Raw genomic sequence first — 18,705 nt, 5'->3', positions numbered from 1 at the left:
AAATAAGAAATTCTAAGGGGTTTATTCCCACACAAAGAGGAGCTCGGAGACAGCGTCCCTCCTCGGGGGCCCACTTCGATACTGGGACGGAGGATCCTGCTGGGGTCTATTCACCCCATCTGCAAAGTTGGTGTCCTTATTTTCGAATCAATGTCCCCAGGACTTTCCCCCCCACGGAACAAGGGCGAGGATTTTCTTTTTGTCTTTGTATCCCTAACCTGGTATAGTATCCCCAGCCTTGCCCACACTTAATTAGTTATCCCCGGGGTCGGCTGTCTCGGAAGCCACTAAGAGTCGTGGAGCAGAGGGAGGCGAACACTATCAGACAGATCCGTGAAAAAGGCTCACTCCTCACAAACCCCGTGCAGGTCGCCTCCGTCTCTTTGTCTTCCCTTCGGCCGGGGGAGGAGAGATCTTCCCTCACCCACCCAGCAGGGCCTTCAGGATTGCTGGAGTCTGAGTCTCACTGACTTCTTCTCCCTCAGAGCCAGGAGAGCCGCGCACCTGTGTAAGGAAGCGCTAGTTCCCGACTCGGGCTCTGCTCTCACCTGCGCGGAGCAACTTGGGAATTGCGGCGCTTTATGCATGCACGCACGCACGCGCACAGCCTACTCAACCACAGAAGGACGGAGGAGGCAGGGGCGCAGGAGCAGGCGCACGCGCAGTCCTACACGTCTGCCCCCGGCGGGACCGCGGGGTTGGGGGCGCTCGCGCTTCGTCCCGGAGGTGGGGGAGGGGCAGCTCCCGGGGGAGGAACGCCCATGGAGTTACTGCGGCGGGCTCACGAGGCCGCCCTGCGGCTGGTGCTGCTGCTGAGCCCCCGGGGCGCGGCCTCGGCCCGAGACCCCAAGCCGCGGGCCTCGGAGGTGCTGACCCAGCACCTGCTGCAGCGGCGCCTGCCTCACTGGACCTCATTCTGTGTTCCCTACAGCGCGGTGCACAACGACCAGTTCGGTCTGTCCCACTTCAACTGGGCAGTGCAGGGAGCCAACTACCACGTCCTGCGCACTGGCTGCTTCCCCTTCATCAAGTACCACTGTTCCAAGGCGCCCTGGCAGGACCTGGACCGGCAGGACCAGTTCTTCACGGCACTGAAAGTCATCAACCTCGGTGAGGGAGGAGGGGAGGGAAGGAGTGAAGGACCAGGTCCGGCTAGTGCGAGCTGCCCCGCCCCTTTCGCAACAAGCCCCGCCCTCCGCGTTGTGCTTCCTCAGCTTCCCACCCGCCCTTCACCTCGCCAAGGCGGTCCCTATTCTCCATCACCTTCTCTGTAGAGAGGTGGATCACTGTGGGAATTGAGAGAGGAGAGTAAGGGATTATGGAAGCTCTTCCTAGGAAAAAGTGGGTTTAAATTCAAGGAAGTTCTTCCCTTGCAGGAGGCATCCGTAATTCAAGTAGTTTATACTTTTAAAAACTGGCACCCCAGCTTATGCCAAAATTTAAACCATGTATGTACCTCTCTCTATCAGGGGATATGAATGTGGAGTCCCAGAACCTGTTGGTTTTTTTCCTTTTCGCGTTTTGAGGACCAACAAGTCAAAGTCAATAAGAAACTATTAAGTGCTAAACGCTTACTAAATTCTGAGAATCCAAATAAAGGCAAAATAGTATCTGCCCTCAAAGATCTTACAGTCCATATAACTAATTAACTTTGTTTGCTATGAATTTTATTCTGTGCATTTAAAATCCTGAGGATCCATAGGTTTCACCAGATTGCTATAAGGAAGGGTTCCTTGATACTTAAAAAAAAAAAAGTTAAGAACCTCTAAGATAATAAAGATTGATATAAAATGTCAGCAGTTTTTTTTTTGAGTCAAAAGCAGAAAATAGATTTTAATTTTTAATCTTTAATTTCATTGGTTAGTTTTGTTCTAACAGACTTTATTAAAAAAAAGAAATCAAGTAACTTGTGCTTTCTATTTTGTTTTGGTGACATTTTCATATATTGGGGAATTAAGACTATGGTGTGATACTCATCAGTCAGGTATTAAGAGGTTATGTAGTAAGCATGTTCCAGTTAAAAATAATGAAAAAATCCTTATTAGCCAGAAATTTACATTCTTGGATTAGGTGGAGTGTGGTACTGAGATGTGTGCAGATTTTATCAGTTGGTAAAAAGTTTATAAACCTACCGAGGTTTTGAACCCATCAGCAAGGATCATATTTAGGTACAGATGTCAGTTCGTTCACAGTTGAGGCTTTTGGAGCCATGAAAATATTATCCAAATGTTGTGATAATGTTTAAGCACAAACTGTGGTACATCTGATTAGCTATACTCTGCTAATATTGTTACAGCCTGATAGCTAATTAAATTTAAATATTGCATATGTATGCTTATGATAACTGAACAAGTTAATATAGGATTTATGAAATAAGTGTTCCACAAAATTTGCCCTAGGTTCTGTCAGGTATTAATGAAGATAATTTGCTAGTCTGAAGATGAAGAACTTCTAAAATATTTTTATTACTTATTTGGATGACAGAGTATTTATTTGGGAGGTAAGGTTGTTGCAATCTTCAAAGATTGCATTCAAAGATATTTGGCTGAGCTGAATGAAATTTATGTATAGGATTAAGTTTATCAAGAAAAACTACTTTGGAGGACTTGACTTCAATACTTCAAGAATTTTTTTATGTTTTGTCAACATAGTTATTCCCTCCACTGATAAAAGTGGCAACCATTCTAAACCCTAAAGGTAATCATCAAGGTCTTCTAACTATTGCTGTAGCTTTTACACACACACACACACACACACACACACACACACACACACACACCACTTGATAGCCAACCTTCTTCAGTTGATTTTAGCTGCATATATGTTAATCTTTTGTAGATCATTGTGAAGGGTTTCCAAGGGGATCATTGTGAAGGGTTTCCAAGGGGATCATTGTGAAGGGTTTCCAAGTTTAATGGACCCTGCTGGAGCTTGTGGGTTACTGTATGGTTGTTAAAAGTCCAAGGCCGTCTCTGTGGATTTTCATGATAACAGGGTAAAGCATTGGAGTAGGGCTTTTGTAGAGTCAGAGATTTTATTGATTTGGACAACATTTAGTTACCTGTTATGAGCTTGACTGTGATAGACTCTAGAGATACAAAGATAAAAATGAAACAGCCTCTATCTTCTAAGTGTTTATTTTCTGTTGGAGAAAAATAAATAAATCCTTCCATAACTATGTAAGTAAGAAATAATAGGTTAGTACAGATGACTAAAGAGTTGAGGTTAGTTTAGACCATAAGCTGAATATAATTTTTGAAAGGTACTATTATAAATCTAATATAAGTTGGAAGGCCAGACCTGTTAACAGGAGTTTAACATTTAAGAGACCTCTTTCTGTCAAGGTATAGGCCAGACTGACTGGTTGTGGCTTCTTAGAGTAAAGCTATGTATGACTTGAACTGTGATTATGGTCATTGATAGAGGGAACTATATCCTTATGAGGAAATTCTTCACGAATGCAGGCATAACAAGTTACACTATTTAGAGAGAGTTGTCCCATGTTCACTTAGGAGCATACACAACAAGTGTATCTTGTAGGAAAGAAGTAAAACTGTCTCTGTGGATTTGTTGATTTTATTACTAATTGAATGCAAAAAGTGATTTTCCAAATTCACATCTCATGGTTGGTTATGCTTTATTTCCCTCCCCAAAAGTACTTAAATGTGATAGTATATAAAATCATTTAAAATAATGTTTAATATATTTATAAGTTAAAATATGGTAAAAAACATGTTTATGTACTAACATAGCTTTATTTTATGTTTTTCTGCATTAATTATTTTAGATTTTAAGCTCAGAGTGGGTAATAATTATGACTTTAACTTAAAGAGTTTATATTATTGCTACTTGCATAGGAATGCTTAATAAATATCTCTGAACAATATGTTTATTTTCCTGTTTCCCAAATGGGAAATAATCTAACCAATATTTTTCAAATTTTGACCAAAGATCTTTATATTAAAATTTAATTCTATTTCAAATCAGTTGAAATACAAGATTGTTTTCTAATTTCAATTATAAAATAAGTATTTTTTCTAAAAAATATAGAATTCTCAAACTTGTTTTGATTTAAGTTTGAAAGACAGATATGTGGTCTAATTCAAAAATTTTAGCCCGTAGTCCCAGTCTCTTTGTTATAAAGAGCTGAAGAACTTGGATGATTTAAGTGTCAGGACTAATAAATAATAAGAGATCCCATCTAGCCAATTAAATGTAATACTGTGTAGGAATATAGAATTACTTCCTAAGGACTATGAGGAAATCAATTAGTGTTTGTAAATCACCTTAAGTTTTTCAGATAGGTAGAAAAAATATTTTTAGGTTAGGCCTATAAAATTTTCACCAACATTATTTATTCAAAGAGATGATACATGAGTTGATATCCTGAACATTTCTTTAGATATCTTAGCACATTGGTTGACTGATAGTTATTATTTTCAGTTGAAGTTTCTAAATGGTTTGAACTAATTCATGTATTCTACACTCTCTATATTATTTTATACACATTTAGCAAATGTCAGTGATGTTTGTTCATTTCTCTTCTAGGCATTCCAACTTTATTATATGGACTTGGATCCTGGTTATTTGCTAGAGTCACAGAGACTGTTCATACCAGTTATGGACCAGTAACAGTTTATTTTCTAAATAAAGAAGATGAAGACGCCATGTACTAAAACTGTGCATTGAAGAGCACAACCGCTAGTGGATTTTCTCATGTGTATAAAAGTAATATTTATTTTTGTTCTTTTAAAATAAAACTTTTTAAAAACACTTTTTTTCTTTTCGTTTCTTCAAGATAAATCATTGCCCTTAAGAGGCTTAGCTTTTCATAGGTTGATATATATGTTGCTTACTTTATTCAGCCAGCGGGAACTTCAAACACCTGGATATTCACACTGCTATTTTTTCCTAAAGGTAGGTAAATTTCAGCTAAAAAATTAAAATGAATACAGATTCCTATTATTAGATATTATCAATTTAAATAAATTCTTTAAAGCTAAAGGCCTAAACTAAGGAAAGGACTTGAAGTAACATAGAAAATTGAGGTATGATTTGGAAAGCATTTCTAGGTCATTAGCTACAGGAAAAGTGATAGTGAATGCTGAATATATGTAAAATCCAGCCCACCCAAGTATTTGATTCAAGACTGAATATTTTAAAGGGCTTGAATTATACTATGCAATAACAGTGATGCCTTTTTATTGCTTATGGATTCAAGTACTATATTAAGTATATTTAGAATTAGTAATAATAACTGGTATTTATATAGCACTAAGGTTTACAGAGCACTTTGTTATATTCCCAGTTGCATACATTGTCAGTTGATCCTTGAGACAGATCTATGAAATAGGTACTATAATTATTGTCCCCAGTAGAATAGGAAACTACGGTTTAAAGGGAGTGGGTGACTTATCCATGGTCATATAGTTAGTTTCAAAGGTGTTATTTGAATTTGTCTTTCCAAAGAATGTCAAGTATTTTAAAAATTATAGTTGTTGTAAAATTAATGAAATCATACTCCAGTTATAAGGATAAAATAATCTAATGTTAAAAATAGGGGGAAAAGATTATCTCCAGAAAAATTATATTTTCTAATTAAAAATGGTTACGGAGGGGCTTTGTATACCCTTCATGCTATGGTTATCTTGAATTTGTTTAGTCACAGTCAATCTTGTGTTGAACTCTGTGAATATAGTTGGGCTGATTCTTGAACATCAGGAAAAGTCTCATCACTAGGCCCCTACTTGAATCCCTTCTAGGTTAAGACATGCTAAAACTAGTACTCTGCTAAAATAACTTCCAAAACCCCATGGTCCTCTTAGTATTGGCAGAATAATTTTTATGATCATAAGTCTTTCTAACAGTCATTTTAAAGGTCAAAAAATAGCTTTGATTCTGAGCTTATTAAATAAAATTTCACTATTTTTGAAAGCCTTATAATTTTTTAAAAATCATCATGCTTAGCAGGTTTAAAGTACTCAAGCTGAATGGTAAATTTCAGTAATGTGGAGGATTTTTTAAAAACTATTTGATTTCCAAACTAATATATATTTAAGATCAATGACATCCCTTATAATTAATCACTCATTTGTATGCTAACATGTCACTAAGACTTTGCAAATTTTATAGCAAGATCCCCTACCCCTTACCCCCCAGCTATTTGCTGCAATGAAAGTAAGTGAAAGTGACTGAGGTAAAGTCACAAAGATCACATACAATTAAGTAATACAAAGAACCCTACTAGAAGTGATCATATTATAAGTAATCTATAGGTTGTGAATTGTTTTTCCAAATACATAAGTATTGTGTTCACTTGTCTAAAAGCAACATTAAATAAAACTTTAATCAAAGAAGTATTTATGCCAATATATTTAGTACTGAAGAATATACTTGACACAAGTTAAATGAATGGCTTGCACCGTGGAGATAGTGTTACATTAAGCTTCATTAATAATAAAACTCGGTATTAGCATTTTGCTGGAAAGGCTAGAACGGATTTCCTGTGTAATGGACAAAGTTAAATAACTAAAACTCATAAGTTTAAAGTCAAATATTGCTCGTTCATTGCTGCTGATCTTGTCAATACTTTCCTGTAAAGGTTTGGTCCCAACACAAGGCTGATAAAATGGTTTTTAATTACCAGACTATAAATACAGCTTTTCAGTGGGGTTGTACCTCCTCTTACACTGGCTTGTTTGATTTCTGATAATTTGTACTGCTGACTTTGCTTACCTGTTTTTCAATAACTGTGGCCAGTGTGACTTCTTGTCCATATGGTGATGGGCAAGTCTCCTTAGAGAACATCTTTGACAAACTACCATATTGATCCCAGTGATTCTGTGCTGCTTGCAGCATTAAATAGTGACTTGATTTCTTGTCTAGTGTTCTCACTGTGTAACAATTAAGCAAATGTAATATTTTCTTGTATTACATGAAAATCAATAGACCTCTTGCTCTTATGGAGTTGATCATGAAGAGGGATGAACTAGAAGATAGCAAAGGACAGAATTCAAGTATTATAATATTAAATGGACTTTACAGACTGTTTTTGTCTTTAAAAAATTGCTATACATAAAACAATAATGGTTTAACTACTTTTTCTGGATATTAGATAAGAGTCATTATGATCTAAGGGATAAGATATGAAATCCAATCAAAAGATTAGTTCTATTTTTAGCATAAATCCTATAGCTCTTCCCACCTGTAATAAAAGAAAAACAATACATGTAATTTTTGTTCCTTTAAATATATAATGAATCCAAATATATTTGCAACTATAGCATCAATTTTATTTTTGTTCCCTTATAAAAGCTTTTTAGTGCCCCATGGCAGCCCCCATTTAAAAACAAAATTATATTTTATTAATGGAGAAATCCAAATATGTTTTTTTTCTATTTTGGAAACCATGGAAATTTTTATTTTGGTAAGGCAAGTTGGGGCAGACTATCTGCATTCAAATTTGGTTTGCGTATTATGTTTCTCTTAAAATATTAAAAAAAAAACTTTTCTGATTGGTTGGCTTTTAAAAGGTTTGTTTTTTGTCCAGAAATAACCCAGCTTCTTTTCTAGCTATAATTATTTCACTATATATCAAGTACCAAATAATCAAGGAAATTTCTAATCAGAATAATTTGTTGCTCATGAGACACATTAAAAAAGATGCAAAACAGGGGGTGATAATACACATGATATAAAAAATACTTTTTCTTAGTGCCTACTGGTGTCTTCACTTAGCATAATCTGCATAATGGCTATAATTATTTATCTTTTCTATCATAAACACATTTAGTTGCTAATTAAAATCCCGCTATTTGTAATTTTTGGTAAAGCTGTGCCCTTTTTCATTTTCTGAAACCATATATACTCACTAGGAAAAAAATTTGAAATATAAAATGACCAACTTCTAGTCCAATCTCATTGAAATCCAGAAGTACAGAATATCTTATAACTTTATCTCTTCATTATACACAAGGATGATGTTTAAATGAATGGGGTGACATAAAAAGGTAAGGATCTTAGTTTCACCTCACTTAACACTTAATGCAGAGAATAGAAACCTTACCCTAAACCTAGTGGATCAGATAGCTGCTTTTTTCAGCACTTATCATTTAAGTAGTAATGGCTTACTGGGGGCATCTTAACCTAAACAAGTGCTTAGTGTTACATCTTACCTGGGTCAACAGTCTAAGGTATCCAAGTTAAACTGTGTTACTATAAATTAATGGAAAATGTAACTGCACTTTGCTGAAAGATCAATGTCCAATAAAGGCTGCATAATCAAATCTTGCTGCAATGATTGAGGTCTTTAATTGCCTTTCAAAGATAAGGTGGTAATCAACGTAGCTTTAACTGATCCTTTTTACCAGTTCAATTACATGCTAATGACTAGTGCCAAGTCAGAATCTTTAACTACTTATACTTATTAAATCTTATGTTAGTAATGAAAAATTACTTAAACTACACAATCAATAGAAGACAGACCTTAATTACTATATTTCACTTTTATTCCTTTTTATGTTCCTGACAAATTTATTTTACAGGAGCTTTCTTGACAATAAAAGGTATTATTAGCAGTGACCATATTCCACAGAGCATTATTTTCTAATATAAATCTGTGGCAGAAGAACTTTTTCCCTTTAATGAATATATAGCTAAACTAATATCCTTCAATATACTCATCAAATTACTTGTCAGAAATCAGTTTATTCTGCTGAGAATTCTTATTTAATTGGGATGAAAGTAATCCAAGTAATTTGTAGTATGTTTCTAAAAGTTCATTCAGCTTCCTAGAAGAATTAATCCAAATACATTGTGTAAAATCTCCTTTGTTTTGAGGTAGCTGAAATTAGTAAATGCTTTTTGTTCTAATAAACTGAACATGATTGAGTGATAGTATACTGAAATCAACCAAGTTGAGAAAAAAATGTTAAGATACCAAATTATTACAAATATGTATAAAATTAACATTGTCTTATATAAGTTTCTGTATTTTAATTTAATTATTTTAGTTAGGCACTTGTTTTGATGAAGAATTGAAGGTAAAGCCTGTCTATTACAAAAGGTCAGACAAAGGTGCCTGGGCCTTTTTTGCTTGTTTACTTAAATACTCCTTTTTGATTCTGAATCACTAAATATGACTGATTAGTAGTAATAATGAGTGTCTACCATGATGCTTATAGCTATTTTAGTTGGATAATTTTAAGCAATATTTAATACTGTGCTACTCTTAAAATATGACTAGCTTATTTTCGCTGATATTAGTAATAGCAATGCAAAAAAACTATAGAAAACTTTATGAAAAGTAGCTCAAATATGAGGTTTCTGAACAACAGATTTTTGCTTCTTAAAAGCAATTCTTACAAATAGTGCTTTCTAAAGAAGACTTGAAGTTTTTTTTTTGTTGTTGTTGATAGAATTATGAACCTTATAAACTCAGTATTTTTTAGTTAACCTAAATACATAAATCTATTTGAATTCATCTTATGAGAACAAATATGTCATTAGATATATGATCATTATATGCTTTAGTGATTCATGGACCTTGTTACATACATGCTTTGTAATGTATGAATTATTTAGTAAGAAAAATCACAATAATTTTGTTGTTACTCAAAAATTTATGGGTTGGCAGAAACAATTATGCAGCCCCTGAAGCTGATATGTTAAGGTAACATCATTAACACTCCATGGTCTGATTTTTTTAGTTGTTCAACATAACCTTTACTACTTTTGCTAGAATATTTCAATAATTTTATAACAAAAGCTATTTGTAAACTGAGCATTGAATTTATTACGCATAGTGTAATTCATTTTTCTTTACTTTCAAAGAATTGCATAATTTAAAATCAGATCTAAAAACTTTTCTTTCCTACCACTTAAAGCAAGAATACAAAATTGCTAGAAGTATACAATTACAAAATAGTCATTACAACTGTGCCAATAAACATAGATTTTAAATTCCATTTAATAAAATCAGTTTCTATTTACATTTCTAGAAATGTAGATATTTTAAAAGCATAACTAAAAATCCATTAAGATAAGTCATCAGGATAAGATAGCATCTTGCTATCTTTATTTCTTTGTATTTAATATTCATCCTTAAAAGATTAAACCTCAAATTAAGTGATATCATAATTACTGATTTCTAATTATACAAATTTATAAAAAACAAAGCTATGATGAAAGAATCAAGAATTTGGAATTTTAATCCGAATCTAAATATAGTATCACAAATTAATGTCATAAGTTACTTTTTGATTAAAATATAAAATTTGACATTTCAAATAGCTTGGGAAGAAAACTTTTTATTTTAATAACTTAAATTACTTGGCCAATATTAATATAAAACTCCTAATCCAAGTACATTTATCCTGTGTGGATAATATGGAGAGACTCTTCTGGTCTGCCAACATGAACCTCACATGTTTTAAATCCTCTTCCAACCTTTATTCAATGATGAATTTATTGACAAGATACAAAGGATAAGGAGACATCTACTTAACTCTAACGATAATGTCATGCCTTTCAAGGACTCTGGGCCCCATTTTTTGATGTGGTTTATTCCAACTTAGAGAAACTGCATATCATTAATGAATTATAAGACAATTCCATTTTTTTTTAATTCAGCAAACATTTATTATGGTCAATGGTCAGCTAGGTGGCACAGTGGATAGAGTTACTGAGCCTGGAATCAGAAGACCAGAGTTCAAACATGAACTCTGACACTAGTTATGTGACCCTGAGCAAGTAATTGAATACTGTTTGCCTCGGTTTCCTCATCTGTAAAATGAGCTGGAGAAGGAAATGGCAAATCACTGCAGTGTCTTTGCCAAGAAAACCCCAAATGGAGTCACAAACACAACAAGCAATATTATATGTCAAATACTTATATAGTGTAGATACAAATACAAAAGTGAAATCCTTGCCATCAAAGAACTTTTAATGGGCGATATACTATAAAAGAGAATGGTGGCCAGGGAAGGGAATTTTGGTCTAGGAAAGAAGAAAGATTATGATTAGAGCCACAGAGCTATAGAGTGCCTTTCCTTTTTCATTAATAATGATAGCACTGGTAAGAGATAAAAATAGATAGATTGGGGTTGATGGAGGGGCAAATATACAGAGGCAGGACAGATCCCAAGATACCCACCTTTGATGGATTCTAGTGTCCTGGTAGATGATTGTTGGGGATGAATGTCTTTCCCCAAAGCTGAAGGGTTTATACCCAAAGGAGAACTAAGTGGAAAAGTACTAGGAACTTTCCAGGACCTTCCAAATGTTACTACTGCTTTAGGTAACATAAAATACTTTTTGACATCTTAGTGCATGCTATTTCCAAATATATCTTCCTTTTCCCAAACCACTTTCAAAACCATTTACTAAAATTCACATGCTTCTTTCACTATGATTACTTTCCTAATCCTCTCTAGGTGAACATGATTAATCTCCCTTTATTTACAATACTCTGTTATATAAAAAATATATTTGCCATCCTCTTACTTTTTTATATTTATATGTACAAATGTCATCTTCATGCTTGGACTATAATTTCTTTAAGGGCAGGAAGCATTTCTAATTCATCTATAGATACCTTATAACTCATAGCATTTTGTTTTACATATAGTAGATATTCAATAAATGTTTGCTAAATCAATCAATTCCTTGGTTTCCAATATCAAAAATTTATATATCTATCCCACCCAGAAACTAAATATGATGTGTGGAGATGCAATGATTAATCCTAGTAATTCTACAAGATCTATACCACTGTGTTACTCTGCAGCTCTTTAAGTCATTGTTTCCAAAAGTTATATTCCTCTAGAATGAAATATAAAGTCATGGAATCTTGAAATCACCTTCAACTCTTTTTTTTCACCCTCCATATCAGTTGCCAAGCTCTGGAGAACAATATTAGATTAGGCTTCTGTAGTCCAGTTTGGTCAGGCCTAAGTCCTTTACCAACTCCATTACAATAATATACCACTTTCCTCAGTACTCCCATACTCCATAGACAAGGTAGGGGTTGATAGAAGGTGTGAGACAACCAGAAAAGAGAAAAGAGTAAGACTGTGAAAGGTTCTGAATCCTTTTCCATCTTCAAGGCTCAACTCAGTTGCCCTCTGCTTTATGAAATCTTCTCTGAGCCACCCAGTTTTTAATATTCTCTTATTTTTTTTTCATTTGTGTACATTTTTTCTTAAGTAAAATAAAAACTCTTTTAGGGAAGAAATTTTTCTTTTTGAGAAAGAATAAACAGTATTTTTTTTTCCAATTACATGTAAAGATAGTATTCAACATTTTTTATTAGATTTTGAGTTTCAATTTTTTTCTCCTTCCCCAAGATGGCAGGCAATTTGATATAGTTAGACATGCAATTATATAAACATATTTCCACATTGGTCATGTTGTGAAAGAAACCAAAGAAAGGTAGGGAGAGAAAATAGTATGCTTCAATCTATATTCAGACTCCATAGTTCTTCCTCTGGCTGTGGATAGTATTTTCCATCATGAATCTTTTGAATTAGACTTGGATTATTGTATTGCTAAGAGTTGAGTTAATCATAATCATCACATAATGTTGCAGTTGCTGTGTTCTTGTGGTTCTGCTTACTTCACTTAACATCAGTTCATGTAAGTCTAGGTTTTTCTGAAATTCATCTGCGCATCATATCTTATAGCATAATAGCACTCTATTACATTCATATAGCAACGATTTGTACAACCATTCCTCAATTGATGGGCATTTAGGAAAATGATTTTTAAAAAAATATATTTATAAGTGCATCTCCGATATGGAGAACAGTGCTTTATACATAAATGCTTGTTCAATTGAATTGGTACAGTTGAATAGATTCTGAACCACTAGATTACTTTATAAGTCTTGCCTTCAGCTAGTGGAGTGCTCCAGGGATATATTTAGTCTTATCTTGTTCATGTTTATTAGTGCCATATATAAAGGCAAAGACTGTATTTTTATCAAATCTGTATATGACACATCTGACAATAGCTGAATATATAGCTAACACTATGAATTACTGAGAATCCAAATAAAAAACAGTGACAAAGCTAGACTATTGGGCCAAATCTAATAATTTAACAGAGATAAGTATAAAATCTTATATTTGGATTAAAAAGATAAGCTTTATAAATTTATGATGGGATTGGTGTGCTTAGAAGTAGTTCATCTGAAACAGTTTTGGGGAGATTTAATGGATTGCAAACTCAACAATATAATATAGTAGTCCAAAAAGCCAATGGAGTTGTGGGTCTGTTGTTCCCTACCTAGGTCCAGATCACAGATTCAAGGCAAACTGAAAAACAATGTCTAGTACTAGAAGTGTAGCAGTCTTGGGGCACTCTAGTTTGGTTGAACTACATCTGTTATATTGTAGCCTAGAGATATCTAGGTTGTACAGTGAATAGAATGCCGCCTTAGAAACTTAATAGCTGTGTGATCCTAGGTACAGTTGAAATGGGGATAATACCATCTACCTTTGAGGATTAAATAAGATAATATTTGTATAGTGTGTTCAGTTCCAGGGACCTTTTTTTTTCCTTTTTTTAGGAATAAACTGGAAAGTGATCAGAAGAAAATAAAAACTATATTGAAAGGCTTTGAAATTATGCCATAAGAGAACTGAGAGCTAGGGCAAAGCCAAGATGATAGAAAAAAAAAGGATGAAGTGTAGCTGCGTTCCCCACCACAAGTACTCTACAAAGGTTTAGAAAATATCTGATCAAAAAATCCAAGACAAAAAATCACTGAGTTATGTTTTTAATCCAGATTAGCCTACATAAACAGATAAAGAGGTCCATGAACACTTAAAATAGGGTCTAACCAAGAGCATTCAAGAATTGAAAGTGAACTAAGTCTGTGAACTAGGGCAAGAAGTCATAGATCTATATTGAGGGGCTCCAAACTTTGTGTAGTACAGGTGCCAAGTGGAAGCTCTGTTGTTCCCTATCCAAGTCCAGATCACAGATTCCAGGCAAACTGAAAAGGGATCTGATCTTTTTTTTTTTTTTTTTTTTTAAATTTAATAGCCTTTTATTTACAGGATATATACATGGGTAACTTTACAGCATTAACAATTGCCAAACCTCTTGTTCCAATTTTTCACCTCTTACCCCCCCACCCCCTCCCCTAGATGGCAGGATGACCAGTAGATGTTAAATATATTAAAATATAAATTAGATACACAATAAGTATACATGACCAAAACGTTATTTTGCTGTACAAAAAGAATCAGACTCTGAAATATTGTACAATTAGCTTGTGAAGGAAATCAAAAATGCAGGTGTGCATAAATATAGGGATTGGGAATTCAATGTAATGGTTTTTAGTCATCTCCCAGAGTTCTTTTTCTGGGCATAGCTGGTTCAGTTCATTACTGCTCCATTGGAAATGATTTGGTTGATCTCGTTGCTGAGGATGGCCTGGTCCATCAGAACTGGTCATCATATAGTATTGTTGTTGAAGTATATAATGATCTCCTGGTCCTGCTCATTTCACTCAGCATCAGTTCGTGTAAGTCTCTAAGGGATCTGATCTTAATGCTGATGTTCCAAGGTGAGGAATGGTTGCAAAATCAATCAATAAAGGGAAGCACTAGTGTTGAAGGGGATCAAAAAAGACTTTCTGTAGATGGTGGGATTTTAGTTGGTATCTGAAGGAAGCCAGGAAATATAGGAAGTGGTGATGAGAAGTGGCAGAATTTTCAAGCATAAGAGATAGCCAGAGAAAATGGTGCATCTGGGAGATGGAGTTTCTTGTTCAAGGAACAACAAAGAATACAATGTTACTGGATAACTCTGTGAGAATGTGTGTGTGTTGGAAGAGGGTGCCTGGGCCACTCTACTAGTAGCAAACTGTACCAAATGAAGAGTGAGTTCAGCACAAACAGTATCTTTGTGACTCCAACCCCAAGAACAGGATAGAATCTCAGTTGCAGCTTCCAACCCAGCGTGAAGCTTGCAAGAGATAGGCAGGGCAGGAATACCAGACCAAAGCAGAGCCTACAATTCTCTCATTCTGAACCTGAAGAACTTTCCACCTGATTGATAGTATCTAAGTCCAGTAACAGTCTCCTGAAATTCCAACCAAGGTCAAGCCAAAGTAGAGTAACATCTTAGTGTAAAACAACACTTAATACCTCAAGAAAGTAGCAGAAGGACCCAAAAGGATACAAGATCAACCGAAACATTTCCTCTACAAGCATACAGAGTGTAGCCCTAGCATAAAGTTTAAAGTCAGGAAATAAGCTGGAAAAATGACCAACACACACCCTCCAAGAAAAAAAAAATCTCATCATAAAGAACTATTATGGTGGCAGGGATACCCAAGGCACAAGCCCCTAAGAAAGAGAATGACTTCAAAACATTTACAAGCAAAGCCTTGAATAGAAAAACAATTTGGGTACAAGTTAAATTAGAATTCCTGGAGAAGCTGAAGTCAAAGAAAGAGCTAAAAATGATTTTTAAAATCAAATGAGAGGGGATAGCTAGGTGGCGCAGTGGATAGAGCACCAGTCCTGAAATCACCTGAGTTCAAATCTGCTTTCAGACATTTAACACTTCCTAGTTGTGTGACCTTGGGCAAATCACTTAATCCCAATTGCTTCGGGGGTGGGGGGGTGGGGGGGGGGGGGGGGGGGAAAGGGGGGGGGAATCCTTTAGAATACTAAAGGAAAAAAATAAGAAATAAGAGTTAGAAAATGAAAAAAGCACCTAGCAGGGGTCCTCAAACTTTTTAAATAGGGGGCCAGTTCACTGTCCCTCAGACTGTTGCAGGGCCGGACTATAGTAAAAACAAAACCTTTGTTTTGTGGGCTTTTAAATAAACTTCATAGCTCTGGGTGAAGGGGATAATCGTCCTCAGTTGCTGCATCTGGCCCTCAGGTCGTAGTTTGAGGACCCCTGCAAGAGGCTCAACATTTTATCTAATGTGAGAATAGCTTGCTAGACTCCCTACTATTCTTCCTTTCCACCAATCTCTTCCCAATCATACATGTGATAGGGGCTATTTTCTAGAAGAGAGATTATACTTTCTTGGTGTATCCTAAAAAGGCATAATTAGGAGCAATAAGGGAAATAAGCAGAAATAGATTTAGACTTTATGAATGGAAAAACTTTCTAAAAATTACAATTATCCACAAGTGGAAGGTTCTGCCTAAGGAGGCTGTAGTCACTAGAAGACTCACAGTAAGGATTTGTGTTTAAATCCCACCTCATACTACCTCTGTCCTTGGGGCAAGTTTCTTCATCTGTAAAATGGGGAAGTTGGACTAGATGGCCTTTGAAGTTCCTTTGAGTTCTAGTTCCATGAACTAGAAACTGCTGAAATTCCAAGTGAAATTTTGCAATTCTGTGAACTGCAGAGTTGTTTCTTTGTCTTTGTGCTTGGTTGTTTTTATATCTCTCCATGAGACCCCTTACTGTGAACAAACTTGAGCTAAGGCTAAATAAGTGAGGCTAGAGACAGGCAGCAGATGCTCAGTGGAGTTTGTCCTTTTCTACTCCACATGCCTTGCACTCTAATCAGTCAGTGCATATGGAAATAGCTGGAGATAGAGGAAAAGACCTTTGAAATTATAAGAAAACACAATTCATCATAGAATGTTTGTTTCATAACTAATTTTTCAGGAACTATTTGTGTGTGTGTGTGTGTGTAGAATACATTTACCATAGCAGATCAAATTAGAAGTCTTGCCTCCTCAATATCCTGGGTTCTTTATCCAAGAATCAAGACCCTCTAACTGCAAGCAAAATCTTTGGTACAATGGATCTATTTCATCTACCAAACTATCATTCTATATCAACCAAACCCAAAGTGATTTCACTATTGTATTAAGGAACTTTTAAAAATACCCTCTGTGAACACATTTTAAGATTAAATATCCATTTAATCTTGAAATAAAAATAACTCATTTTATCTAGCACTTTAAATTCCTCAATACAATCCTTTGTGGCAGGTAGCTATGGTATTGTCATCCTTATTTCATATATTTAATCATTGTCCAGAAAACAAAATGTATTCTAGCTTGACAAAGCTTTCAAAAGTTATGACATTCTGTCATTTAAGATATAAAACTGAACAGCCTTTCGTTGTCTGTGACTCAGACATTGCTTACATCCTGTGTTGGTGGTTTCTTGGAAAAGTGTTTACTGCAGCTGTCAATACTAAGATGTTTTATAAGAGGTATGACAAGCTGAGATCTGATTACAGCTGTGTCTGCAAATATTGGGAAAGAGCACTAAGTATGCTATTAGTAGAGAAACTATTTTAGAATGTTTATGTAAATTTGTCAAATTGAGTTGGTTTTCCCTATAGTCCTTGGATGAAAAAGATATTTTAGGAAATCACTAGCTCTTGGAAATCTCTAATTTTGTAGCCTATTCTTTAAAAGATTTAATAGAAAATGAATCTTCATTAAAAGTTACATGGGAATTTAGGGTAAAGGGTTCATTTTCATAGACTTGAGAGTAGTAATTCCTAGAATTTTGGGAGGAATCCAAAACAAATCCTATAGTAGCTACTAAATTATACTTACTGAAAATATATAATTTTTCGCCAATAGTAGTCATTCAAATATTAAATATAATAAAACCCAGGCAATGTAAGATAAAGGCAAGTGAAAGACTTTCAGGAATTGAACAGAATGAGCCGCTATTATTACTATTATTTTTGCATCAAACATCTAACTGCTTGAAAGAGGGCTTTTGAAGTTCTTCTTTTCCACCCACCCCCACACACTATCCCCAGTCTATGTGTAATTCAAAATCAGCAAAGCTCCTGACAGGCACTTTTTAATCAGAAGAGAGGGCAAAATGTTATAGGCTACAGTTTGAAAACAAGTCTGAGAGACGGCTATAGTCACCAACAAAGATTTTGAAAGACATGAAAAGCGAAGCAATTAAAAACAAAACAAAACGCCGTTCAGTCATTGCCACACCTGTAATACTACGGTTCTCAGCGAGTTCTGCAGCAGAAGCGCCGTTTATGACCATTACTGGTTGCCTGTCAATCTGTTCGCTGCAGTAGCTTGGGCTATTTCGGGACATTCCGAAGGGGCAATAAGGCCATAGAAAGACCCGGATAAGCCTGGCTGACGCTGCCGGGAGGCGATGGTCTTTCTGGGTGCGACGTGGTTGTAAGGAAGGGGGGAAACCGCTCCGTCGGGGTCTGGCACTGATCCCGAGCATTCGCGAGGGGCTGGAGGGAGGGGGCTGGGGGAAGGGGAAAGCGCAGGAGAGTCCGTAGGACGGAAATAAAGTGGCGCAAAAGGGCAGATAGCTGACCAGGCGCGTCCCTTCTCCCCGCGTGGAGCCCCAGCGCGCACTGACCCCGCGTGCCTCGCCGCCCCCAAGCTTCAGCGCCGGCGGGGGACCGGCCGCTGTCCGCGGCCCCGCCAGGCCGCCTCGCAGCTTTCCCGCACTGCCGGCAGCCTCCTCCCGACGTCCCCAGGGCCCCCCGCCCAGGAAGCTCCGCCCGTCCCGGGCTGTGGCCCGAGCCCTAGGGATGCCCGTGGGCGGGGCCGGGAACGGAGGGAAAGATGAGGGCCGGCGCCCTCTTCCAACATGGCGCCAGGGGAGTCGTTCCCACTGCTCTCGCCCGGCCCCCGGGTTCCGGCTCCGCGCAATTTGGTTCCGGAGTAAAATCTCCCCTTACTCCTTCCTCCCTCTCCTCTTCCTCTTCCTCTTCCT

General features: G+C 36.3%; 1 protein-coding gene across 1 annotated transcript; it reads left to right on the top strand.

Annotated features, from left to right (window-relative positions):
* Positions 1–635: 635 nt before the first annotated feature.
* Positions 636–4,771, top strand: C2H15orf61 (chromosome 2 C15orf61 homolog). The gene is made up of 2 exons (XM_023498265.2): positions 636–1,110; positions 4,549–4,771. The coding sequence occupies exons 1-2, from the start codon at positions 762–764 to the stop codon at positions 4,674–4,676; spliced, it is 477 nt and encodes a 158-aa protein (XP_023354033.1). The 5' UTR covers positions 636–761; the 3' UTR covers positions 4,677–4,771.
* Positions 4,772–18,705: the final 13,934 nt, after the last annotated feature.

Source organism: Sarcophilus harrisii, chromosome 2, assembly GCF_902635505.1.
Source record: "Sarcophilus harrisii chromosome 2, mSarHar1.11, whole genome shotgun sequence".
NCBI lineage: Eukaryota > Metazoa > Chordata > Mammalia > Dasyuromorphia > Dasyuridae > Sarcophilus > Sarcophilus harrisii.
This window is presented reverse-complemented; position numbering and strand designations above follow the sequence as displayed.

Excerpts from the sequence above, each read along its gene's own strand:
- C2H15orf61 (XM_023498265.2), top strand. The coding sequence starts at position 762 with ATGGAGTTACTGCGGCGGGCTCACGAGGCCGCCCTGCGGCTGGTGCTG. Across the intron at positions 1,111-4,548 it reads ACTGAAAGTCATCAACCTCG|GCATTCCAACTTTATTATAT; the intron begins GTGAGGGAGGAG and ends TTTCTCTTCTAG.